Source organism: Notolabrus celidotus, chromosome 10, assembly GCF_009762535.1.
Source record: "Notolabrus celidotus isolate fNotCel1 chromosome 10, fNotCel1.pri, whole genome shotgun sequence".
NCBI classification, from domain to species: Eukaryota; Metazoa; Chordata; class Actinopteri; order Labriformes; family Labridae; genus Notolabrus; species Notolabrus celidotus.
Window position 1 is genome coordinate 26,270,433 of NC_048281.1, and position 26,412 is coordinate 26,296,844.

At 39.9% G+C, this 26,412-nt stretch overlaps 2 protein-coding genes across 2 annotated transcripts; both read left to right on the top strand.

The window, feature by feature from the left end:
- The first annotated feature begins 1,165 nt into the window (after positions 1-1,165).
- Positions 1,166-3,773, top strand: jagn1a (jagunal homolog 1a). Its single transcript, XM_034693814.1, has 3 exons — positions 1,166-1,379; positions 2,535-2,635; positions 2,751-3,773. The coding sequence occupies exons 1-3, from the start codon at positions 1,236-1,238 to the stop codon at positions 3,211-3,213; spliced, it is 708 nt and encodes a 235-aa protein (XP_034549705.1). The 5' UTR covers positions 1,166-1,235; the 3' UTR covers positions 3,214-3,773.
- A 1,157-nt stretch (positions 3,774-4,930) lies between these two features.
- On the top strand, positions 4,931-26,187 carry tfg (trafficking from ER to golgi regulator). Its single transcript, XM_034694031.1, has 8 exons — positions 4,931-5,097; positions 7,883-8,096; positions 8,201-8,284; positions 13,079-13,225; positions 14,528-14,695; positions 14,828-14,974; positions 24,725-24,817; positions 24,912-26,187. Exons 2-8 carry the CDS (start codon positions 7,913-7,915, stop codon positions 25,334-25,336), a joined length of 1,248 nt encoding a protein of 415 aa, XP_034549922.1. The 5' UTR covers positions 4,931-5,097; positions 7,883-7,912; the 3' UTR covers positions 25,337-26,187.
- Positions 26,188-26,412: the final 225 nt, after the last annotated feature.

The following is a 26,412-nucleotide window of genomic DNA, read 5'->3' on the forward strand; positions in this document are numbered from 1 at the left end:
AACCAGAACCGAACCCGAACCAGAACCGAACCCGAACCAGAACCGAACCAGAACCAGAACCGAACCAGAACCGAACTTAACCAGAACCAGAACCAGAACCGAACCAGAACCGAACCCATGCAAACAGAACCAGAACCAAATTCAAGCAAACATAACCAGAACCAAACACAAGCAAACAAAACCAGAACCAGCACCGAACCAGAACCAAACTCAAGCAAACCGAACCAGAACCGAACCAGAACCGAACCAGAACCGAACCAGAACCGAACCAGAACCGAACCAGAACCGAACCAGAAATGAGTCTGAACCAGAACCGAACCAGAATCAAAACCGGAACAGAACAAGAACCGAACCGGAACCGAACCAGAACCGAACCCCAGCAAACCGAACCAGAACCAAACCAGAACCGAACCAGAAATGAGTCCGAACCAGAACCGAACCAGAACTAAAACCGGAACCGAACCAGAACCGAACCAGAACCTAACCCAAGCAAACGGAACCAGAACCGAACCAGAACCAAACTCAAGCAAACAGAACCAGAACCAAACTCAAGCAAATAGAACCGGAATCAAACTAAAGCAAACAGAACCTGAACCAAATCAAGCAAACAGAGCCAGAACCAAACTCAAGCAAACAGAACCCAGAACCGAACCACAACCAAACTTAAGCAAACAGAACCAGAACCAACTCAAACAAACAGAACCAGAACCAAAAACAAACTCAAGCAAACAGAACCAGAACCAAACTCAAGCAAATGGAATCAGAACCAGAACCAAACTCAACTCAAGCAAACGGAACCAGAACCAAACTCAACTCAAGCAAACAGAACCAGAACCAAACTTGAGCAGACATCATTAATGTCCTCAGGTTGGCATTGAGAAAAATCCGATGCCTCAGCTTGGATTGGCTGATCCGATTTCTCCTTTCAGTGAGAATTTGCCCTGTCTTTGAGAAGAACCCGAACCCTAACACTCTCAGAAGGAACAGATGAAGCCACGATACACATCCTCCCCTCCATCACCTGTATCCTATATCCTCACATGTGATTGGCCGCATGGCCGCCATACTGGCCAATCAAAACAAAGTTCTGCTGTTAGCAGAGTTGGGGCTGAGCACTGTGAGAGCTAAGCAGCAAAAGGAAAAGCTGGGAGCCGGCTCTCTCTGGATGCGAGGCGGCTCTTCTGATTCAGATCCGCAGCTTTTGATCATGACACATCACTAGTGCCTGATGAGAGATGCTGATGCTGCGGTGGGAGGTGCTAAGGGGATTAGGAGTGTATGCGCATGCGCAGAGATTTTCACAACATCCATTCATCTCATCTTTTGTTGGTACAGATCATAGAAGGAACTCAGCCAAACGATTTAGAAAATACGCAACGGTAAGCAACATAACTGAACTGAATTCATCATTGTGTCATGCTCATTTGTGATTTTTATAAACAGTAGAAGAACAGTCCAGACAGAGACTGTGTGCGTGTAAAGGGAATGTAGACATAGGAAAGCTAGCAGTAGCAGCTAACACGCTAACCTTCCTCAAATCGGTAAAAGAGTCCATATCATCCGTCGTATGTGAGTCTTTTTCAAAGTTAGATATTCGTTTCACCTTCGTATCTGAACAAGGTAGTAGCCTCGCTTATCATGGCAGGTTTTGTGTCATTTTCTTATTTTTCCCTTCTGATAGCATTTTTTTGTGGCTAAATCTGCCCTCTGGTCCTTTGTTATATATTATTAGCTTGTAAAAGGGTTAAATGGGTTTGTTACATTAAAAGAAAAAATGTGTGGGACTAGTTTGATAATTGATAAATTGTTGGATTAAGCACAGAATCAAAAATATTCCACTGTTAAAGCTTCCAGTTTGAAGGATATGTTAATGTCATTGTTTTATTGACAATTGTAACATCTTGAATGAGTTTGGGCTGTATTTGATTATATATTATCTATCAATCAATCAAGCTTTATTTGTATTTTTTTATTTATATAGCACCTTTCATACAAATCAAATACAACCCAAAGTTCTTTACAGTGATTGAAAAACAAGAAAGAAGCAGAAATAAAATAATGGCAAGACATATAAGGGGAAAATATTGATAATAATAATATGATGAAAAATTAAAATAACAAAATAAAATAGAAACTAATGCACGCCAACAATAAAATATGTGAATTTAAAATAGGTTAAAGCATCAAATTAAGAATACAAATATTTGAAATAAATAGATTTAAAAAGGGTAATGATAAGAGCTGAAAATAAAACTAAGGCTAAAAATATCAATAAAACTGAGTAGATAAATTAAATAAATAAATAAATAAAAATAGAATAAGATAACAGTTAAAATTACTAAAATAATAAAGCAACATTTAAATCAATATTACAGTAAAAGGTAAGTAATACAATTGTTAAACTCTGCATAAAAGCCATATATATTAGATATATTATTGACAAACTAATTGCATAATTTTATGTGAAAACAGTTGCAATGCTTGTACTTTAATGTATTGGTGTCTGTAAGACAATTTGTTTTGTGTGTCAATAGGTTTTCCTCATCATGACATCACGCCTTGGACCCAGAGCTGCTGGTACCAATGGAAGTGACTTCAAACACAGAGAAAGGGTGGCACCACAGTACCAAATGAGGCAAGCATCTTCATCTACTTTGAATATTGGCCATTAACTATGGATGTACTATGAGTAGTTAAATTAACACCAAGGATCACTCATTCATCTAGTGTATCTGTTATCTCTTCTACAGTGCTTCCCTTAAGTCAGAGGTGCGGAAGTTAAACCTGGTCCACCTTCTCATCTGGCTGCTGGTAGCAGCACAGATGACAGTCAGCCATTTCGACCTGGTGTCACACGACACAGTGTCCATGCCATACCAGTGGGAGTACCCTTACCTTCTCAGCCTTCTGCCTCTACTCTGCAGCAGCCTTTCACTTCCAAAGAACAATATCAGCTACCTGGTCATATCCATGATCAGTGGAGGGCTGTTTTCTGTGGCACCTCTCATTTATGGTGGAATGGAGATGTTTCCTGTAGCACAGCAGCTCTATCGCCACGGAAAAGCCTACCGCTTCATTTTTGGTTTCTCCGCAGTGACTGTTATGTACCTCATCATGGTGGTTGCTGTTCAAGTGCATGCCTGGCAGTTATATTACATGAAAAAGCTGTTAGACTCATGGTTCGATTCCACTCAGGAGAAGAAGAAGAAATAATGGAGGAAAAAACTTTTACTGAGCAAAATCATTTTTCTTTTTAAATCTGTATTTATGCATAAATTATGAGTCCTATATATTCTATTTATTTCATCATAATGTAACATCATACCTACACTACAACTGCTGTCATACACATATTTAAAATAGGTTAAGAAGTAGTATCATGTACATACCTGAATCTTTTGTCCTCATTATTTATCGAAAGCAGATGATGGGTGTCTAGCCCACATATTTTGGCATTCACTGCATTTGCACTCTCTTCATAATGAGTCATAACAGCAGTTTTTCCTCTTTATTGAACAACAGCTTATTCAGAAAGACCAGGACATGTTTGAATTTTACATTTATGTTTATACAATTACACAATTGACATAATTATTTCAAGAGATACATCATAGCTTAAAAATGGATACTTTATTTGTTTAATTTATTAGTTTTACCTTTGCCTTAAATGTGATGATTTTGCCTCTCCCATAAAAGGCTATCTTCCAAATGTATTTTATACAGAATGCATCTTTGAGTCTGCCATTGAAAAATTAAAAAAGTTAACACCTTCAGCTATATGTATTTGTTTTACATATTATATGGAGCTATCATTGTAGCAAAAGTATTTGTAAATGTGTATTATGATCCACAAATCTGTACAAAGATCCGCAAATACGTCCACAGATTCACAATTAAACACAGATTCACAAATGTGTGAACTGATCCACAGCACCTGTGAGCCTGAGTTCAGGGGATTAAAACCGTTGCCTCACACAAGTGTGTTTTTACGCATTTGTGGATCATACATGGCAGAACTTTAACTAAAGTCAGACAGCCAATGAGAGGAATGCCTCAGTTGTAAGCGAGGACTTGTGTGTGTTTTTAGGTCATTGCTAAAAAAACACTTAGACTTTTAAGAAATTCATCACTAGTGTGCACTTGTAACTTATACATTTACAGACCTGTGTACAAGTTTGTGGATTCATGTACACATTTGTAAATATGTTTACATATTTTTAGATGTGTGTATGCATTTGTGGATCATTTCACCCATTTGTGGATCTTTGTACACATTTGTGGATCATAATCACTTATCACCCATCAGTGCATCTATGGAAACGCCCCACCATACCTCAAAGAACTCCTCACCCTGCAAACCCCAACCCAGAATTCACACTCTGCACATCAGAACCTCCTCCACCCTCCCAGAACCAAGATCCAGACCATGGGAGATCGGGCCTTTTGTGCTGCTGCACCACGTCTGTGGAACTCCCTGCCCAGCCACCTCAGGACCCCACGGGCTGTGGTTGCTTTTAAGAAACATTTAAAGACCTTCCTCTTTAAAGAGGCTTTTAACTTATTTTAAGTACTCTTTTTAAGAAATGTTCAAGTTTGTTCCCTCCTTTTTACTGTGTGCCTGTAGCACTTTGAGATTTCTTGAAACGAAAGGTGCGTTATAAATAAAATGTATTATTATTATTATTATTATTATTATTATTATTATTATTATTATTATTGTTATTATTATTATTATACATATTTAAATACTTTTGCCACAATAATAGCTCCATAATATTACACCAAACGTCAAATTGTATTGTATTTAATCTGAATACATCAGTCAAATGTGCACTGTAAACAGTGACAATCAAAGGACAACTCTTCAACTCAATACATTTGATGTGATTGTCTCTACTGTCAGGTGAGTCAATCATCGTACTTTGTCCCAGCTGATCTGCGACTGCGCAGGATGAGTGCCACGTACTGGTTGACGTTGACAGTTTGGAGGACACTTCCTGATGCTGGCACCCGGGTTAAGCTAGGCTAGCTACCAGTTTTACTTTCACGGTTTGGGAGAACCTGTGAAACACAGCGTGGTCAAGTCGTCTGATTTAGGTAAAAACAAACTTAACATTGTTCGGGCTCCAGTGACAATGGGACTTAGTTTACACTTATATGTCCTCCCTGTTTGGTGTTATGTTGCTAGCTAAGTGTTTAGCTTGCTAGCTAGCTATGTATGTTGAATTCACTGCGCAGTGAGCTAACGCTAGGCTAGCTCGCCTAAACAGGTGTCGAGACTAGAAGATTCGAATGAAGTTACCTACCCAAAAACACACTTATCCGACCTGTTCTGGATTCTGGGGAAGACACAGTTGATACATGTCTACTCTAAGACATTTCTGGTTTAGTCAGGGCTGAAGATTCATGTCATGTTTCAATAACCGGTCACGCACGAAACTGTTTTTGACTGCTAATAAGTGAAATGAGAGCAGATTGATTCATTGACATTTATGCAGCTATGGAAGAGGAGATCAACTATTATGAGTGTTTTTCAGCATGATATTCCACAATTGACACATTGAAGAAATCGCCCTGAAAGCGTTAGCACTCATTAGTTTGCTGGTTATGGGCCGCTGACAGATGACTGAGCATGTTTCACAATTGTTTTCCACACTTGCCTTTAAACGCTGTCATTTAAAGGTGTGATTCTACTCTGCTCCTAATCGTTAATGTAGTAGGGCCAGTTTGGTGGAAATCAGCTTGCTGTTGTCTCCATTAACTATAAGTGCATGCTAAAAAAGCTAGCTACCACACAATCCCTAGCATCCAGCCAATTATTCATCTGGCATGGAGAGCCAAAGCCGGAGCATTTTCTGGAATTAAATCCACTCGGGTCTATATCGTCAGGCCTGAAACATCAGCAGAAACGTCAGAGTTAATCCTACTGGTGGTGGCATGACACAATCAGAGAGCTACGTTGACATGTTAGACTGCTGGTGGACAGAAACAAAGTACTTGAGTACAGTTTTTGAGTATCTGTACTTTGCTTGAGTATTATTTTTGGGGGGAACTTATTACTTTTACTCCACTACATTCAGAAGACAATTATTGTACTTTTGACTCCACTACATGTCTATCAATGCTCTAGTTACTCACTACCTTTGCTTTGAAGTCAGCTCATGAATTTCCTTCTCTTTTCTGAAATCTGATCCCTAAGACAGTAAAATGTGTTTGTGTAGTTCTGTTTGTTTCAGTGGTTTAGTCGTACCTGTATATCATGCATCTCCACGGTGGCTCAAACACAGAGCAAATTTCACTCAGATCAGGCAGTTCATGTAGAGGTGGTAATGATGGCTATAATTCTCCACCTGAGCACCCATGGCCATATCTTCAGCCCATGTTAGAGGTTTTTGAAATGAAGAATGATATGTATTGTGTGAAATGTTCCCCTTGTTTCCCACTCTGCACAAACATACAAACATTCACAGTCCAACCTGAGAAAGCGTGTTGAGCTACGTAACATTTGTTTCATTCCAGATGAACATTTCAAACTAAGTTGTCTGTGCTTGGAGTAACTTAGTGTCTGTTTTTATTCCATGGTAGTTTTTAGAGATTTCAAGTAATGGTTTCTAGATAAACATAATGCAACAGAATGTACTCCTATGTATTCTTGACTGCCTCATGCTTTGTGAAAATACAAAGTTTTGAGATAGTTTAAAAAATACTTTGAATACTTCTCTGTTTTTAAAAGCAAGTACTTTAACTCAAGTAATAATCTGACAGAGCAACTTTCACTTTTTTTGGAGTGATGTTTGACCAGTAGGATCTATACTTTGACTTAAGTAATGAAGCTGTGTACTTTGTCCACAACTGTTTAAATGTAGACAAACAATTTAACAGGATACAAACACAATATTTGTGTTGCTGCTGATACTGAAGACATGAAAACAAATGGATTAGGATGGATTATTTGGCAACAAGACATGTAGAAACATGTGAAGCAAAAGTGTATTGAATCATGTTTATTAGTTGTATCAAAAAATAATACATTTGAGAATAAATATGATGTTCAAGACTCATGTTAGAAAGTGTAGGTTAAGGCTAGCTTATATAGGTAGTTCATATAGGAAGTATTTTTTTAAACTGTATAAGTTGTTTGCATATATATATAGGATGTTGCAGTTATACATTAGCATAACATGGGAAAAGAAATTCTAACTTTTACGTTTACATAGAACACATTTTCTTTCCTCCAGAGGTTCACGAAACATAGAAAGCTTTGATCATCTCTGAAATCAATTGATATTTTTGGTCAAAGTCTAACAGGGGAACAGTCTGTGCCACCTCACTCAGTCATGTTTGACCCTTAGACTCTGCAGTTCAAGTGAAACTGACTGATATGTGACAGCACAAGAAGAGTCCTGATTTGATTTTGATGTGATTTTAGGTAGTATAAGGATAAAGTGACTTGAGGACATTTTTCAGTACCTTGCAGGGAGACTGTCAAAGATTCAGACTTTTCAAATCAAGTCTTTAATAAAGAGAAGTCCTGTTATCCCCGTTAACGTAATCGTACTTTCTGACCTTCTAACCTCCTGATATGCAATCAGCCTTCCTGAGGTTGGAACACAACTGTAATGATAAAGATATATTTATGCTATTGCTTTGTGTAATGTGCAATTATACTATTTTACAAAGATGGATTTAAATTATACCAATAAATAAAACTGCAGTCTTACTTTGGCTCAGCATGTTGCGTTTTAATAATAACTTTCCTGCTGGTTAGTCATCGCTGCATGATTGAATTTCAAATAGGTTCAAATTAGTATGAAGTGATCAGAGACTGAGGACAATAGACTTGTTAGTAAATAGTTTTTTAAACTACTTCATCTCTCTTCAGTGGTGGGAGCAGAAGAGGTCGGACGGCACCATGAACGGCCAGCTGGACCTGAGCGGGAAGCTGATCATCAAAGCCCAGTTGGGTGACGACATCAGACGCATCCCTATCCATAACGAAGACATCACCTACGATGAGCTGGTGCTGATGATGCAGCGTGTCTTCAGAGGGAAGCTGCAGAGTAATGACGAGGTTACTATTAAGTACAAGGACGAGGGTAAGTCAGGAATCCGACTATTTTCTGAAATCATCCGTAAGATCTTTGATGAAGATCATTTCCTCTACAGTGAATCATGTGATCTCTCTTTTCCATTTCTGTAGATGACGACCTCATCACTATCTTCGACAGCTCTGACTTGTCCTTCGCCATTCAGTGCAGTAGAATACTCAAACTCACTTTGTTTGGTAAGATTTTCATTCACTTTTGTTGACCTTACTTACACAAACACATACGAAATTTGCCTTGAGGAGTCCAAACATACAGCCCCTAGGTGCTGTTTGCTTTAAATCATGTGATTGTGACCTCATGATGAGTCGTATTCAAAGATGTTTCCCGCAGCTGTTACAGCAAGCAGTCACTGGAGGGCAGTCCAGCTTAAGTTTCACACAACAAACCTCAGCCCCTTTTTTTTGAAAGGACAGTTTTCTGCACTCCCTTCTGACTAATTCAGGCTGGAGTTTTCAAAAGGTTCCTCATCACTGGTTCAGTCAACAAAGGAAGTGATGGGTGGTACAAGGATGCTCTCACAAACGCACTCTTTGGCCAGTTATACAGGTTCCTAATCCTAATCTTAAAACAGTGCAGGTCCGACTTGATCCAAAACCATTCAGTAGTTAGCTTTAGCTGTGTGACTTTGGGTGTAGGCCACATAAGGATTAATCATTTTTCCAAACCAACAATTAGCCTCACCCTTTAACTTTTGGTACTTTTGGTGGTGGGCTTTTTTTCTGTGGAGCAACAAAATCTTGCATAAGGAAGTCTTTCTTTTTTTACATACTGTAGTTGCAATTATTTTCGGTTATGGGTAAATAATGTTAACTTTGATCACTGCTCCTTAACAGAAAGTTGATCATCACAAAATATAAACACGTCATTCATCCAAACTTGCCCTCAAAGCATGTATAGATGTAGCGTTAAAAAAAAAAATTTGATTGAGTTGCAGTAAATTACAGAATTTGAGGGAGTTAGAGCCTCTGCCATCGCTGCCCTCAACTCTCTCGAACTCTCTCCCTCCACACATCTGCAACTCTGACTCTCTTCAATCATTTAAAAACCACCTCAAGACCTTCCTGTTCAAAAAAAGCCTACAACACAACCTTTACGCCAGCCCCACCTCTGTCTTCGTTTTGTTTTATATATTTGATTTTTTTTTTGCACTTTCTGTAAAGCGACTTTCAGTGCCTACAAAAGTGCTATATCAAATCCTATCAATAATAATAATAATAATAATAATAATAATACAGAAAAGGAAGATAATGGGCACATTGTACAGTAATGATTAAATGTTTTTTTTGCCTTCATTTTTTTTATTTAAACAAATATACAAAATGTACACAGAAAACTGCACGATGAGATCAACTTGATCTAACACAAAACCCTTCCCACATAACCCAACAGTCCCAATGTCCATATAGGGGTTCCATAGTGCAAACATTAGTAGAACAGTCCTGGAGTAAACAGCGTTCTAGTGCTGGAAGTCAGGTTGTCAGTTATTTTTTGAGGATTATAGTGGTACAAGAAAAAACAACATTTGGGTGGGAATACATAAAATAAAAGAATGTAAAAAAAGGTTATAGAGATGAAGATTGTAAGGACAAAGACAAAGAAGGAGGATGCTTCTTAAATTGACTGAAGTTGCTGAAAGCGCTCCATAAAAGGTCCCCACATTATGAGTAAATATATTTGATACATATTACATATATATATATTTTTTTTGCAGATTTTTTGATAACACAAAGTGCTTTCAATTTTCATTGAGCAATTTTTCATTCATTGATATGCAGCAAAAAGTCGCTTTCTGTAGTATTTTCATAATCCAAATCATATTTCTGAGCTTTCCTCCCTTCCACCAGGACCTTAAGTTGTGCCATAGATTCCCCAGTATTGGAACAAAGTGACGCACAAAAGTCAAACTTGAAGATATTGAGTCTCTAATCTGACAAAATATTATCAGAATATTGCCATCAGCTGGGAAAACAATATAAATCAAAACCATGACACACCATGGCCTTGTCTCTTACAAATTCAAAAAGCTAAACAAGATTTGAAATCTGCAAACAGCTCACACAAAGCTAAAATAACAGTACTACATGCTCACTCTTGAATCCGTAATGGCAACATGATGTTGTTCCCCGTGCTCTGCTTCCAGTCAAGCTGTCATCTGTCACAATTTATATTTGGAAAATAAGGGGTCAAAGGAGTTTGAGTGACTCGTGTGCTGTGGGTAAGACTGTCGACAGAACTGTAAGGAACTGTTTTATCAATTGCTACAGATTGACGGTGTTATAAGGTTCAAGTAGGATTAAATGTGTTCAACTTACTTAATTTCAGAAGTGCAGAAAACTGCAGTTCCATAACTGTCCACTTGAGTCTGGCTGCAAATAATAATAATCCCTTTATTTGTATAGCACCTTTTAAAAACCACGGTTTACAAAGTGCTTCACAAACGGCAGGGCACATAAATACAAACACAGCAGACAGTTTTATTGCTTTTGTTTTTCCACAAACAGAAGAGAATTAAATCAAATCCTACATCTTGCCTTCATATCACATTACACATTTAAAACAGTGCATTAGGAGTGGATTATGTAAAGCAATTTACATTAGAAAGAGAAGAGAAGGAAGAAAAAATACAAGAAAAATACATAAATAAATGAAATACTGCCCCCGTGCCATACCCTACTTTCAAAACAAGGAAAATTCAGCCGCCAGACCCTAAATAACTCTTGATACCACAGCGTAACAGTTGGCGGTTTATCCTTAATCCAGTTTATTAAAATACATTTTCTAGCCAATAACAACAATTTGTCACACAGTTTAAAATGTTGTGTTGGGGCACTGGTGGCCTAGTGGTCTTGGCGCCCCACATGCGAAGGCTGTGGTTCTCGTTGCAGAGGTCGCCGGTTAGACTCACGACTGCTTGCTGCGTGTCTTCCCCCGCTCTCTGCTCCCCACATTTCCTGTCTCTCTACAGCCGTCCTGTCAATAAAGGCAAGGGTACCCAAAAACATAACTTTAAAAAAATATGTAAATAAATGTAGTTGTGTTAATGCAACCGATTTTGAGGAGAGGCAGAGGGCAGACAGAGTTTAAACAAAATTAAAATCAGACATTTGGAAAAAGAACACAAAATACCCAAACAATGATTCAACACAGGCAACACAAGAACCCAACAATGAGAACTGAGACCAAAGGGACCAAGAAAGTAAGACAATTGAAAACATAAAAGGAAAGAAAGAATAAGAAGGGGCTACAAGCAATGAAAAGGAATTAAGCATTAAAAGAGGGGTTAAAGCAATAAGGTGAAATAAAAGCAAAACTATGGAAGCCCTAAAAGGACAGGATTAAATACATTTTATTTTCTCACAAAGCTTATCTCAAGATCTCTACTTATTTTTCTCTATAAGGGGATCATTTAAATCGTTTTATCCAGAGAACGAAGCTCTTTTTTTGTGTTTTTAATCTTCAACCTGTAAGATAAATGTCTTGTAACAATATTGATTTTTATTCTTTACTTAGGCAAAATTTTCTAAACAATGTTTGAGAAAAAAACAAACAAAAAAACCCCACAGAAACTGAAAACAGGCCTTTCCTATTACCTGTAGTTACTCTTTACCATATGTGTACAATTTCTGCTTTTATTTTTAGTATGGAAGCCCTTAAATAACATGATTAAATGAAATATTATTTTGTGTTTTCTCGAGATCTTGAGAAAACCAGTGAAATTAACTTGTTATCCTGAGAAGACAGAGAAAATAAATGTATTTAATCATGTCCTTTTAGGGCCTCCATACAAAGCAGAGCTAAGCATTTAAGGATATGCAGATAAAAGCTGTAAAATAAATAAACAGATCAAGATGAATTAAAGCTATAAAGGCAGTACATGAGGTGTTAGGAGAGGAAAACAATTAAAGGAAAATAAAATGGGATTGAAAGTAAAATGATAATAAAGGCAGTAAGATGCAGAGGAATCCTCACGAGGTCCTGTAGTTTTTACAGAAAAATAAAACATGTTTTCAGCCTGGCTCATATCTTTTCATTCACTCTGTATGGGGGCTACGTTGTTGCTCTTTTGTAACTTATCCATTTTTGAAATAATGAAACTAAGAGTTAAACCAGTGCCCTGTATGTCCAGCATTACCCCGCTCCATCATTAGCTTAATACCTGGCTGGAAGGTGTGAGGATGAAGCTCTCACTCCCTCTGTCCACCTCACTGTTATTATGAAAGGCTTTGTAGATGCAGCCATGTGATAGATGATCTCTATAATCCCAGGTATTTACAGCATGGAGCCAATAGAATTGAGGCAGATCATCATTCATAATATTTAATTGAGAGATTTTCCAGATCAATGAACTACAACGTTTCTATCTGTGTTTTTTAATGCGATCAGATGATACTGTATAACGTTCTTCTTTAAAGTGCTGGTGACTTGAATATATATCACTGGTTTCAGTGTGTCTGATGCAGAGAACAACAAAGTGTGTTCTTGGCTTTCTTTGGTTGTTTTTCACTAAAATCATTTAGCCCCAGTATAAAGTTCACAAGCTGTCGTTCCTCTACAATCCCTTTTTGGTTTTTCTACTTGTGGTTTGGTGATCTGCCGGATTGCTGACACATTTCTCTGCTGTCTGACCCAGATATTCCTAAGAACTCATGGCTATAACCCAGATCCAGTCCAAGATCTATGTGAACAAGAAGTTCAAGTTCAAGACAACATTGCCCCAAGTGGGAAATGAGTGCAACTAATGAGATCCAGACTCAGTAATGCAGAAAAACGCCCCATTAATAACGGTACAGATGAGGCGATTGTTTTATTCTGCAAAAGCGATCACGAGCCGAGTTCTATCCATCAACCTCCATGAGGTCAAACACACAAGTAGAGTCAGCTGTGCAGAGATGGAGCAAAGACATACGCTAAACAATCAACACAACATACATTTTTTTCTCACCTGTGTCTTCGTCTTTCATTCTCCACAGTTAATGGTCAGCCGCGGCCTTTGGAGTCCAGTCAGGTGAAGCACCTGCGCAGGGAGCTCATCGAGCTCAGGAATAAAGTCAACAACCTCCTGGACAGCCTGGAGCCCCCCTCAGAGCCTGGTGTGGCTGCCACAGCACCTGACAGTGGTAACCAGTCCTACACACATCTTATTTCTAATCTGTTATTTTAATGCTCTCACAACCTGGCTCAAAAGAGTGTGACAAAAAGGGAGATCACACATAGTCTGCAGTACAAAGTGTTTTAATTTAATAGAGTGCATAACATTTTACAGTGTACATGAATGTATGCAGTGTTGAGTTTAAGTATGTTAATGTGTTGTTGGCCAGCAGCTCAAACTCAAACAAAAAGTAAAGGCAGTCTGCAGGCTAGGAAGGAGAGAGAGAGATCTGCAGGTCTGCTTTTGTAGCCTCTTCAGGTGTGCTGCATCACTGACAAGCTCACTGGAAGGCTCCACCCATAACTATCTGAAAAAACTGAGCCAGGAAAGGGGGAAAACCACAAACAAAGGCCAGCCCGAGGCCGTCACATTGCAAATACAAAAAAATAAACAAAAACATTGGTGCTTGATAATAAGAACCAGAGTGATACAGACTTGAAGTAAATTCAGCAACTACTAACTTTAATGACGAGAAATTTCGGGAGAAGCCAAAAAAAGCCCGCACACACATAAAGAGGCTGAAGCTAGACTTTCAGATCAGCCAATCGTAGAGCAGTAGGAACACAGTATTTTTTTATTTGAGAAATCCCCTGCTTGTGTTTTGGTTTCATTCATTTTTACAAAAATCCAAGACATGTATGATGCGTTTGTTGTGCATGCTCTGTTTTCATGTTAACAGAAGCTACAGTTGCTGGAGGTTTGTACTTGTCAAATAAAGACCAATGCAGGTGTTTTGATGTTTTTAACATTATGGACTGTCCTTCTGATCCGGGCTCTTCAGCCTCCTCCTCAACAATTAAATCTTGTTCATATTGCCACATGTATATCCCACAGGAATACTAGCACTGCACTGAGATGGTTTATGAGAGCCAGTTATTGTGTGAATAATTTAATAACTCTTTTCATATGGAGAATTGTTGATTTTTCAGGTTGAATGCAATCATGCACACCCACACGTTTCAGTCTGAAAGAACACCCATCATAACTGTAACAAAAGCTGTTGTAAGGAACGTGTGCCCATGTCCAAACAAGCTTTGTGCCACCAAGTATAGATTCATGTTTGACTTGAGGACTGATTTAGATAGGGAAGATTCAGAGTTTGCAATCTGGCCAGGTGTATTTTCAGTGAAATGCAGCATTGAAATGAAGGACTTTTATGAGGCTTAGACAGTGTTTACTCTCAGATCCAACAGTTTTTGAAAACACTCCTACACAAATTACCTCATTCTGTTTGTGTCTCTGCTGTCTCTCAAACATTTCCTGTTTCTAGAATCAGTGGACGGACGTGAAGGCAAAGTGTTGGCAACAGACCCCGCAGCGAAACAGGTCACTCCAGTCAGCGCAGCCAGTATGTCAGCCTTCGACCCGTTGAAAAACCAGGATGAGGTCAGCAAGAATGTCATCTCCGCTTTTGGCCTGAGTGAAGACCAGGCCCCAGGTATAGCACACTATAACACACATACAAAACAGCAGCAGAGAATACCTTTAACTTTGATGTTGAGTCAGTTATTGGCTGTCATCTGAAGAATAAAACAAACCCTGTGTGTCTCCCTCTGTGCTGTTTGAGTAGCTCCCCCAGCGGTTGCCCCAGAGGAGCGCTCGGGAACCCCTGACAGCATCAACTCCGCCTCATCTGCACCCCCTCAGCCAGGAGTGCCCCCACAACCTCAGGCCCCCTATCCTGGAGTACAGCAGGGACCCCCAGCAAGCATGGATGGTGAGTCACACACACACACATACAACTGTATACTCCAAGGAAATCCCAAATACACATATGAAAGTACTTGTTGCTGTTAGACTCACAACTGGATTACATTCAAAAGACCACAGGGAATTCAAGACCATTTAGTACAAGTGGTTAAGCAATCACACCTCATGTAGTGGTGGTGCTGTTATATGGGACGTTTTTCCTACATAACCACCAACATAGCCTCATAAAAATGTCACCCCTGTCGAGTGAGTTGTAATGTGTTGCTTTAAAAAAACGATCCAAGCTGTTATTTTCCAGAGAAGTTCTGCATCAGGTCTAATAAATCGAGGGTAAATTGTCTAAATATGCTTCCCCTGTTGAGTTTTATCGAGTATTACTTGATTTAAATGCTAGGTTGTTAATTTTTTTGTAGTTGTATTTGTTCTTGTGGATACAACAGACTATCACCCAGATAAATAAGTTACTAAACTCAGGTTTTTTTTCCATCATTTAAAAGTTAGTCATGACATGATTCTTTTGAATGAGAAGATTTGTGTACAATGAATCTTGATGTAATCACATAGCATTGTATAATGTAACAAAGAAAGAGACATCACATTGAAGGAAAGTAAGAGTTCTGAGTCGTCAAAATACATTTGGCTGAAAAAGTTAACAGAGTTAGCCACAAGCTAATTTCCATCTGTATCACCAGGGCAACCCTTGTCCGCCTCCTGGCTGCCAACTTCCTCTCTCAGCTTTAAAATAATAAAGGAATCTCTACCACAAAACCAACAGGCTATATTTAAAAACCACAAAAACATATTTACATTTATGACAGTAAAAGTTAGAGTTTATTGAATCATGTGTAGCTATTATTATTTTTACTGTGTCGTTTTTATGAGTTAAGGCTTTTGTGAGCTGTGGTCAGACACTTACTGTTCCTACACAAAGTTGTGTTTTTGGAAGATGACGGTTTTTCTGTGCAGAGTCTGTCAGACAAGGTGTAGTCCTACTGTATGTTAGATGCCAAACAGTACAGTGGGATAGATACAGAAGGACAAATTTGATTTGATGTCTTTATTTCTAACATGTAAAAGCAAAAATAGAAAAAAAACAAAAAAAAGCATACAAGAAGAAAAGAAGAAATAGTTATACACAAGAAACAAAACTAATATTAGCAAGCAGTGAAACAATTAACTTTACATGTGGGAAGAGGATACTTATCAGTGTGTTGTTTTGTTAAGGTAAAAAGTAGGGATGCACCGAAAATTTGGCCACCGAAAATTTTCGCATGAAAATGGCCCAAAAGTGCATTTTCGTGTTTTGGCCGAAGTACTTTTACCACCCAAACAACACGGCCGAAACAGAATGTTGTGATGACAAAAGCAAAAAATGCAGCCAGTATGCGCTTGTCTGGATAAGGGCCAACATCTCTGCATCCGTTATTCCTCTAATTGCAGCACTAAAGCGTCTTATAAGCAAAGAGGTTGAGACGGACCACGGAGTGAAAACAATGAAAAGTACACTCTGAGAGTCTGTCAGCACATGTTTCACTGAGATCTGTTCGGATCCTCTGCACTTCATCGCGACTTTACTTGATCCACGTTATAAAGATCATTACTTGGATGTGGGAGTAAAGCAGCACGCACCAGAAATGATCCAGGCCATGATTGATGCGGAGAACCCGCTTGCAGACGGAGAAGTGCACAGTGCAGGAGAAGGAGAACAGAGCACAGGAAAAAAGGACTCGTCTCTCTGAACCAGATGAGGGGCATGCACCCTCGTTGTCTGATATGTTTCATGAGATTCTTGATGTTAGTGAGGTTAGTACATAGTCAGAGCCATAAATGTTATGGTAGGGGAGAAAGGGGACAGTTGTAACATTTTTGACATTTCTGTTTATAACTTTGAGCTCCTTTAACCCAGTGTGTTCAAACACATATACAAACTAGCTTCAAGTGTCTGCCAATAAATGGCATCGAAAATTCCTGTGCAACACAAACAGAAAATGCATGGCTTAATCTCAAATCTAAGTGAGTGAAATGTTACAACTGTCCCTGGTCTCCCCAATAATAATTGGCATAATAATTTATTTCGGTGTTTTGGTTTTCGGCCTTGGTTTCCTCATTTTTGGGTTTTCGGTTTCGGCAAAGAATTTTCACTTCGGTGCATTCCTAGTAAAAAATAGGACCAGGTAATGTGCCAGGCACCACCAAACTGCCATTTTTACTTAGTTTACTCAAAGACTTTAAGCAAACGTCTCTTCCTTGTTTTTTTGGATTCACTTCTATTCTTTCAAAGCAGCGGAGTTTTGCTGATCAAGCTCAAGTTACACCACTTTGGAATCTGAGTCAACACTGCGTAAACAAGAGTATCCATGGAGTTTATCTCACTTGGCAGACGTTATCCCAGCTCTCCCTTGTGTCAGATCTTTAACACAGACATGTTGGACCTCAACCAAAGGCAGAGATGAAGATAAACAAAACAAATCTGAATCCGGCTGTGTGTTGGCAAAAACAAACACAGCTCATTTTACTCAATTTCCTAAACACAGTACCACTGTTGGATCCATTTCAAGAGAAGGGGGAATGTCTGCTGTTCAAATAGCACGGGTTGATTTCCATAACTGAGTATCTTATTGAAGGAGGTGTCTGGCTTGTTTCTTCTTGTGTTGTGAAGAAAGATCCAGACAGGTGCAGCCTTAGAGGTGAAGTGTATCATATAGCAGTAAGAGGAGCGGATTGTTTTCAGCTTGTGGTTTGGCCGAGTCGTATTAGGAATCCACTGAAACAAAGGAGATGCATTTGGTAGCACCATGAGAGCTGTAACATGCTCTGTGTGCAGACACTGCTGAGTCCTGACCACACCTGCAGTACTTAGGATCAGCTCACATGTGGTACGACTTCCTTCTTTTAACTAGAGGTTTGTGGTTTGGCCTTGGTAGCATCACAGGGCCTTCCATGGGGCTCAAAAAGATTTGCGTTTGTCCAGAAGAGAGATGTGTTCACTCATGGGGGTTAGTCAGCTCAACACAAGCTGTTCCCACAATCTGTTCCCATCTATTTCTCTTCCCTTCATAACATGAGCGCAGGAGAACAACAACAGGCTGTCTTGTCTACCAAGCGATATGTTGTGGCTGTTGTTTTTTAGTACTTGTTTACAGGGCTTAGGTGTCCAGATGTAGGGATGCTATCATGGAGGTCTGACAGTCTGTAGAGGTTCTGCATGTCTAGCTGACTGAAAGGAATGACAGGACATGTACATGTCGTATTGTTGACGACAACGAGAGAGAGAATCATTACTACACATCTCTTCACTAATTGGTATCAGTGATATATTTACTGATTTTTCCACCAGTTTTACCAATCAACTCTTAGACATGGTAACACAATGACCAGTATACACCCACCTGAGTCACTTCTACAAACGCAACATCCCATAAGAGTGGATGCTGTGTAAAAATGTTGATAAAAACAGATTGGCGACAGGGACAACAAAACACTGAAAAAGTTGTCTAATGCTACAAAAAAGCACCTTGAAGAACATCTCCCAACTAATTACATTAATTTGAAACACAGTAGTAACATGGCTGGATATAAAAAAGACACTCCAGAATTAATGGGAAGAGGATCCCAGCTCCGTGAGAGAATGGGTGAAGACATAATTAGGCAATTCCAGAAAAATGTAAAAGATTTGTAAAATTTCAAAGAATTTGAGAATTACATCAACCATGTCATTATACTAGGGATGCACTGAAATGAAAATTATTGGCCAAAACTGAAAACCGAAAATGAGGAAACCAAGGCCGAAAACCAAAACACCGAAAGAAATTGTTATGCATATTATTAGTAGGGAGACCGGGGACAGTTGTAACATTTCACTCCTTGGATTTGAGATTAAGCCATGCATTTTCTGTTTGTGTTGCACAGACATTTTCTAGGCCATTTATGAGCAGACACTTGAAGCTAGTTTTTATAGCAGTTTGAACACACTGGGTTAAAAGAGCTCAAAGTTATTGAGAGAAATGTCAAAAATGTTACAACTGTCCCCGGTCGCCCCTACCATTGCATTTATGGCTATGACTGTGAACTAACCTCACTAAAATCAAGGATCTCATTGAACATATCAGACAACGAGGGTGCATGCCCCTCATCTGGTTCAGAATGACGAGTCTTGTCACATCATCAAAACATTCTGTTTTGGCCATGTTGTTTCGGTGATATAAGTCTTCCAGACGAAAACCGAAAATGCACTTTTTGGCCATTTTCGGCCGGAAATTTTCAGTGCATCCCCACATTATACCATTCAAAGATTTAGAGAATCTGGATACCTTTCTGTACAAAAGAGACAACAGCAATAACTGATAATGGACAGCCGTAATCTTCAGGCCCTCAGGCAGCACTGCATTAAAAACACACATGACTCTGCAGTAGAAGTCACCACATGGGCTTAAAATCATATCCAAAAACTATAGTCTGAGAGCACATTTTGTTGCTGCATCCTCAAATGCAGGTTGAAACTATACCATGCAAAGACTAAACCTTATAAAGACCTGATCCAGAACTGCCAGCAGCTTGGTGGTAATAGTTTTAAAGCATCAAACACAATTGAAAGAAAAACAAGAAAACAACAACAATAGAAATTAGACAGCTATATTCACTGATTTATGCAGACTTACTGCCTGTTAGGACAAAATTCAACTAAAGCTCCCGTTCAGGCAAACATGAAGCCTGCTACACTTCAACAAACCCCTTTACAACAATTTCCCCCCGTAGGGATCAGTAGTGTAGTGATATTTTGCTCAACAGCACCTCTTCCTGGAGAACAACTTGTTACAAGCTGTTAGAAAAATCTCCAAATCCAACTTGGAAAAAACATTTCTTAATCTCTGCATCCCTTCCTCTTCTTTCTTACACCCAAGGCTGCAGATGGTCTCATCTGAGACATTAAACTAAATTCTACCCAGCCCTCTCTCCCACTCAACCCTGTCCTCACTCTAACAGACTGTTTGTCAGTACAGCAGTCTCAAGGCAAATCAGAGCCTCCAGTCTATGAGTTAAAATAAATATTGTTTAAGATCGATGCCAGCAGAGCATGTGTGGCCCTTTTTAAAAAGTAGCCTTAAGCTCCCTTGTAATGCAAACTGAGTTTCCTTGTTAACAAAAATATGCTGCTAACAAGTTCCAGAAGATGCTAAAGATTTCAACCTGTTTGTCAGTTGCTGATAGGCTTTTGGCTCTAATTAACGTCTGTGCAAGAAAAAGAAACATAAAAACGTGTTTGCAGCAGCAACAGCTCCGACGTTAGCCTGAGGGTTTTTATCAGATGGGCAGACGTGTGATCGGTGTAAAATATTTATTTAAAAATGGGACTTGGTTCTCATGACTCCTTCTTGAGGCATGCATGGAGGTCAGCAGAGCTACAGCCAAGTGTCTCTTTGTTCCAACCAACATCTTTCTCTTAACTTTGGGACTTTCTCCTGAAGCAAAGCAGCTCTTTCTTCACCGACACCCCCCGGTCATCACTACATCCCGTGAGCACTCAGCAGTCCCATAGCTGACCTCTCCGTTACACTGGAGTACAATGAAATCCTCAGGTCAAGGAGCTGCCATGAATCACTCCATCAGCCTTACGTAACAAACATAATGGATTATAGAGTGGAGGAGCCAATTTAACACACATGCCTCCTCGGTCAATAAAGACCATGGTGTTCACTTTAAAGGTGCTGTCAGTGAGGTAACAGATGGTTGCCACATCGCTTCATAGCTTTTAAAAAAGAACCTATTGAGGTTGACTGTTCCGATCTAAATATTTAGTTGTTCCAGATCAGATCTGTGAAAGGTTATAAGGCTGCACGATCAATCATATTTTATAGCCATTGCAGTATGAATATGCAGAAACCACTCTGCAAATAGACTACTTAAATGCATAACTTAGAAAAAACACAGTTTATGAACATAACCATGCTGCAGACTTGACTTATACGTTAGAGTGTGTACAGTTTGAATAATCAGAGTAAGCTTGATCAAGTTCACAAAGTCCTTGTGCTGAATAAGGACAGCACTCCTGCTTTGCTTTGTAATTGTCTTAGATTGAGAACAGACAAATTAAAAATGTAGGTCTTGTGAAAAACTTACTGCAGACAGATTAGGAACTATATACTAGAACTGATATGCACACTTAAAGCTGCTGTTGGTAGTCACAGAGTAAACATCTGTTCAGAGAGAGGGACTTCGAATGTCAACACTTTCCCTCCCAACCAGATTTCCTCTTAGCCCACCAACACAGATCGGCGTGTGCAGTCATGATAGTGCCGGACTCATAACCAATCGGAGGACGTAGTAGGGGCTGCCCCTTAACCAATCAGGACAGAGGATTAGAGATTAGCTATGATTGGTCCGTCATAACGGGAACGAGGGGAATAATAACATTGCTTGATACAAAGGCATTGGAAAACAGTCTCAAATTACTCCACTTACCGATGAGTACCAATGGGCATTATGACCTTTTCTCCAAACCCAGTAGAAAAAAAGTAACGTTTTTTACACCATTCCTACCAACAGCAGCTTTAACTGTGGGTTAATTAGTTTAACAAAATATTTCCAGAACTCACTCACTGTTTTATGAAGCAAATAACAGAAACATAAGTGTCTGAATGTTTAAAATGAGTCTTGGTAAGTTATGCTGAACATCAGCCATAAAGTAAACAAAATCAGAGCTAACTAAGTTCTCATGGTTGTCCCACAGTTTGTATCAAAGATGTTACCCTAAAGTGTCTGAAAACTAGTTGAGCTTTAGGCATCAAATGTGTTCTTGTGATAAATTCACGAGCACGTAATTTTATTTGGCACAAAGCTAACACCAGGGCACTGCTAAGTTAGCAAAAACAAACAAAGCAGTAATCTTTTGAAAACAGTTTAAGCTAGCAAACATTTGCTAACCCCAGCCTGGACATACCTAATTGAGTTGTCATATTTTGTTCTAAATTAACCTAGCAGAAAAAAAGCAACGTTTTTACACCATTCTTACCAACAGCAGCTTTAACTTATTGTTAATTTATTGCATATCCCTTTTTTAAAGTTATGTTTTTGGACATTTTTGCCTTTATTGGATAGGGCAGCTTGAGAGAGACAGTAAATGTGGGGAGTAGAGAGTTGGGGAAGACATGCAGCAAATGGTAGAGGTTGGGAGTTGAACCTGTGACTGCTGCAACAAGGACTATAGCCTCTGTATATGGAGTGTGCCCTTAGACCGATAGGCAAACAACGCCCCGCTACCTCAATTTCAACGAATGTTCGTGCACATTCTAGATTGGATAAAAAAATGTGACGCAAGACATCAAAGTTTTCTGACAGTAAGAAATGATTTAATAATTAAGTGTCGACAGTCACTTTTCAGCCTCTTTCCTTTCAAACCTCTCAAGAGTGTACAAACTGTGTAACCAGCACTTTCAAAAACCTGCAAACCCACACGTGCCTTGCTTCATTATGCTTTCTTTCATTTTGCTTTACAAGTTTCATCACCCCACTTCCATGCCAGGCGGGGCGTTTGGGAGTACAGCTCATGCCTCGTTTTAGGGAGAACACTAGTTTGCCAATTCCTCGCGTATTTGCTAAACATTCAGAGAAAATATTGGAACACTTGATGAGTTAAAATAACAAGGAGTAAAAGTTTCCATGTTCTGGAAACATAAAAAAAAGATTTGCAATGGTGATTTGAACTGTCAAGCATAATGTTAATGGTTACTCATCAAGCTACCCTCATAAGTGTAACCTCATGCTCCAGGTTTTAATGGAGATAAAAGTTGATATTTATGGTGTGTTATTCAGATGATTTAAGTTGTAGAGACAGTGTTGACAGTCCCCCACATGTGCATGTAGGCAGTGAGGATCTGTGAAGACATGTTGCTAAGACTCTAACAGGAAGTTATTGTCTGCAAACATAAGACTTGTCTGGCAGAGCAGAGGACAGCTCTGCACCCTAATACAGAGTTGTTTACATCTGTCCTCTTAAAGTATATCCACAGGGAAAACATGCTAGCATCACTGTTGAAGTATTAAATCTTTGTCTTTGTCTCTTCATGTGTTTATATCTGCTCAGGCACCTGCGTGCTGTTCTCTTGCTGGGAGCCAATTCTCACTGTAATGTAGCATAGAGAAATATTTGTGGGTACTGGACCCTTTTCAACAAATAGCTGCAATGAAGTGGTTGCAGATGTTTTCACCGGAGCAGTTGTGTGCTATTCTGAACAGATGCACAGGTGCTTTTCGTGAGAATACAGAGAACTCATTTATGCTTATTTACATGTTGGACCTGATGTCAGTGAGAGCTACGTGTAAATGCAACCAGCAAGATGAATATGACATCTCAAGGCACGTTATCCAGATGTTCACGAGGTGGGAATGTGTCTGTCTCCTGGATGTTCATGTAATCTTTCCTCTTCTTCTCGTCTGGAACAAAACCGCTCAGAACATTTCGTTCACAGATATAAACTCAGTGGGTTTTATTACTAAAATGATATGGCTTTAATAACAGTGCGTGTTCGTATTATTTTGATGCAAGACAGGAGATGTCTGCTACTCAGAATCAATCCAAAAACCTTATCAGGCTTCACAAAATTTTGCTCCAAAGTTATACCGGCTGTGCCGTTATGATAAAATCAGTTTCTTCAATTTCACGGGTAGCAACTTCACTAAATGCTCTGAAATGGAGCCTCTACAGCAGGGCTCTTCAATTAAATATTTGGTCGGGCCGGATTTTCAGACTAAGGACATGAGCTGGGCCAGACATTTTTAGCAGACAGTGAGCAAAGTTAACTATTTAAAAGAAAAACAAATAGATAAGATAACAAACACACTGGATGTTTATTAATGTATTGCCACATCCAAAAGGGCATAAACACAATAAAAGAATAACATTTGTCAGTCATAGTAAAAAAATTCTTCTTGCCGGACCCAAGTCACAATCACTAGGCAGTTGCTTTCGGGCAGCATGTGGCCCGCGGGCCTCTAATTGAATAGGGATGCTGTACAGAATCTACCTAATATGATAATGGAGGTGACAGTCACACTTAAAGGGATATTTCATTTTTTTTGAAGTGGGGGTCATAGGAGTTACATTACACTATTGCTCCTGCGAGCCACAATGAGTTTTGGTGAGCTCCTCCCCTTTAATGAAAAAATTCCCAGAGGACCGGCAGGCAAGCAAGTTAGGCCATTTTCTCTGCCGACGGGGCCGCCTATTTCGTGTTATTTCGCCAAAGTTAAGAAAATATGGTCCAGGCACTCATCACAGTGCAATTGCATGCACCGGTAAAAAAAAATTGGAGCTATTCAGTTTGCCGTCAGAAACCCCGGTGTTCTTCCGCTGCATGAGCACAGATATATCCGTCACACGCCCAGAGAAAATAGCCTAGCTTGCCTGCTGGTCCTCTGGGAATTTTCTCATTAAAGGGGAAGAGCTCACTGGCACTCATTGTGGCTTGCAGGAGCAATAGTGTAATGTAACTCATATGACCCCACTTCAAAAAAACTGAGATATCCCTTTAAATTACACTGGAATTGGTCAAGAATAAAGGTACATCATAATAAAGTTTTTGAACTGAAGGTGTATGTGGTTCACTGTACAGGAAAGTGGATTAATGACATCTGGATTGAGTCTCCATGCAACATATAATGCATACCTAAGGGGGATTGTATTCTACAGATAACCGTTCCTTATGGTTTAAAATATATCTTGTTTCTCGTGTACTCATGAGTCTTGTCCCTGTGTCTTCAGGTCAGGTGTACCAGCAGTACCAGGCTCCAGGTGGATACCCACCTCAGCAACCAGGTGCCCCACCACAGCAGCAGTACGGCATGCAGTACTCTGGTAAGACCAAAAACAGTCCGGGGGTGATGAATGAGTGATGAAATATTTGATGCTCCTTTCCTTAACTACAATCACTTCCTCCCTCTCTCTGCAGGATACAGTGCTCAACCCGGAGCCCCTCAGCCCGGCCCACCACAGCCACCACAACAGCAGCAGCAGCAGCAGCAGCAGCAGCCGTTTCAGAACTACCCTCCCCCCTCCTCCCAGGCTCCTGCCCCTGCCCCAGCTCCTGCTCAAGCTCCAGGCTTCCAGGGTGGCCAGCAGCAGCCCCATCCATCTCAGGCAGCCCAGCAGTATCCACCAGGAGCCTTCCCTCCCCAAAACTATACCTCCCAGGCCTCACAGCCCGCCAACTACAGCATGCCGCCTGGCTCCCAGCCCAGTTCAGGGTACCAACCCCGCCCTGGATACACCCCACCTCCAGGCAGCACCCCACCACCAGGAGCTGCTAACCCATATGCCCGCAACCGCCCCCCTTACGGCCAGGGCTACACTCAGCCAGGCCCTGGATACCGGTAAAAAAGGATAGCGGATGTTACTGATCCTCACACATACACACCCTAGATCCCCTTCCCTGTTATGTGGCTCCAACTGTTTGGAGTGGGTGCGGGAAACTACTGCTCTGCATCCCCCCCCCCGTACAAAATATCAAATCCAAATATGAAACAAGAAACTCCCCAAGTCTGATGGTTAGTGTTTGTATGCCGTCTGTCCAAATTACCACTCTGTCCTGGCCCCGGTGTTTGTTCTTGGTGTTATTTTCTCTGCCACTGTCAGCTCTGCCCTCCTGTATCTGTCAATGTAAAATGTAACAAGTCTGTATGCACACACCTGGAAGACCAAAACAGGCTGTTGCACAACAACTGTCATCATTTTTTTTTTCTTCATGGTAACACTTCATTGGGGAGTGAGATCAGCAACCAGATTCTGCACTTTTCATACATGTCAATGACAGACATCTCAACCTGTTGTTTACTCTGTGGAAATGCACTCATAAAAAAAACACACTCTCTAATGAGAGTTACCCTTGTTGTTTGTTTTGTCTGTTTGTTGAGTTTTTTTTTTCTTTATTTGATCAATGTCACCACCATGTCGGTATTAATGATGTATCAACAAAACTGAACTGCCCCATGTTGGGAACACTAGCTGAGTGATGGCTGATGGGAAGTGTAGATCCCTCTGTCATAAAGAAGGCTTCTTTTGTTTAGCTTGTTATATCACCTCCAGTAAAGCCTGCTATCCCTCCCTCTTTCTCTTTATCTTATCACTGGTTTTTACTAATAAATCAAATTCCACCTTTAAGTGAGATTAGTTGTTTATGTACAAACTGTAACATTTTTTTCTTGAACCTAATAAATGATTGAGACCCACTTGGACTCCTTTTTTGTTTTGATACCGAGTTGCTTTTGGCCCTTCGTTTCCTCTGTCTCTCCCTCAACACTCGCTCTCTCCTTGTGGTTTCTGAGTTCATGTCTCTGTTAAGTTTGGCTTCTCTCTTCCTCTTCTCCTCCACCCTGATATGGAAAACTGTGGTAATGCTGGTATTTCTATTTTGCTTTCCTGCCTGTGGGTTGTGGTTGGCTGGGACATGTGGC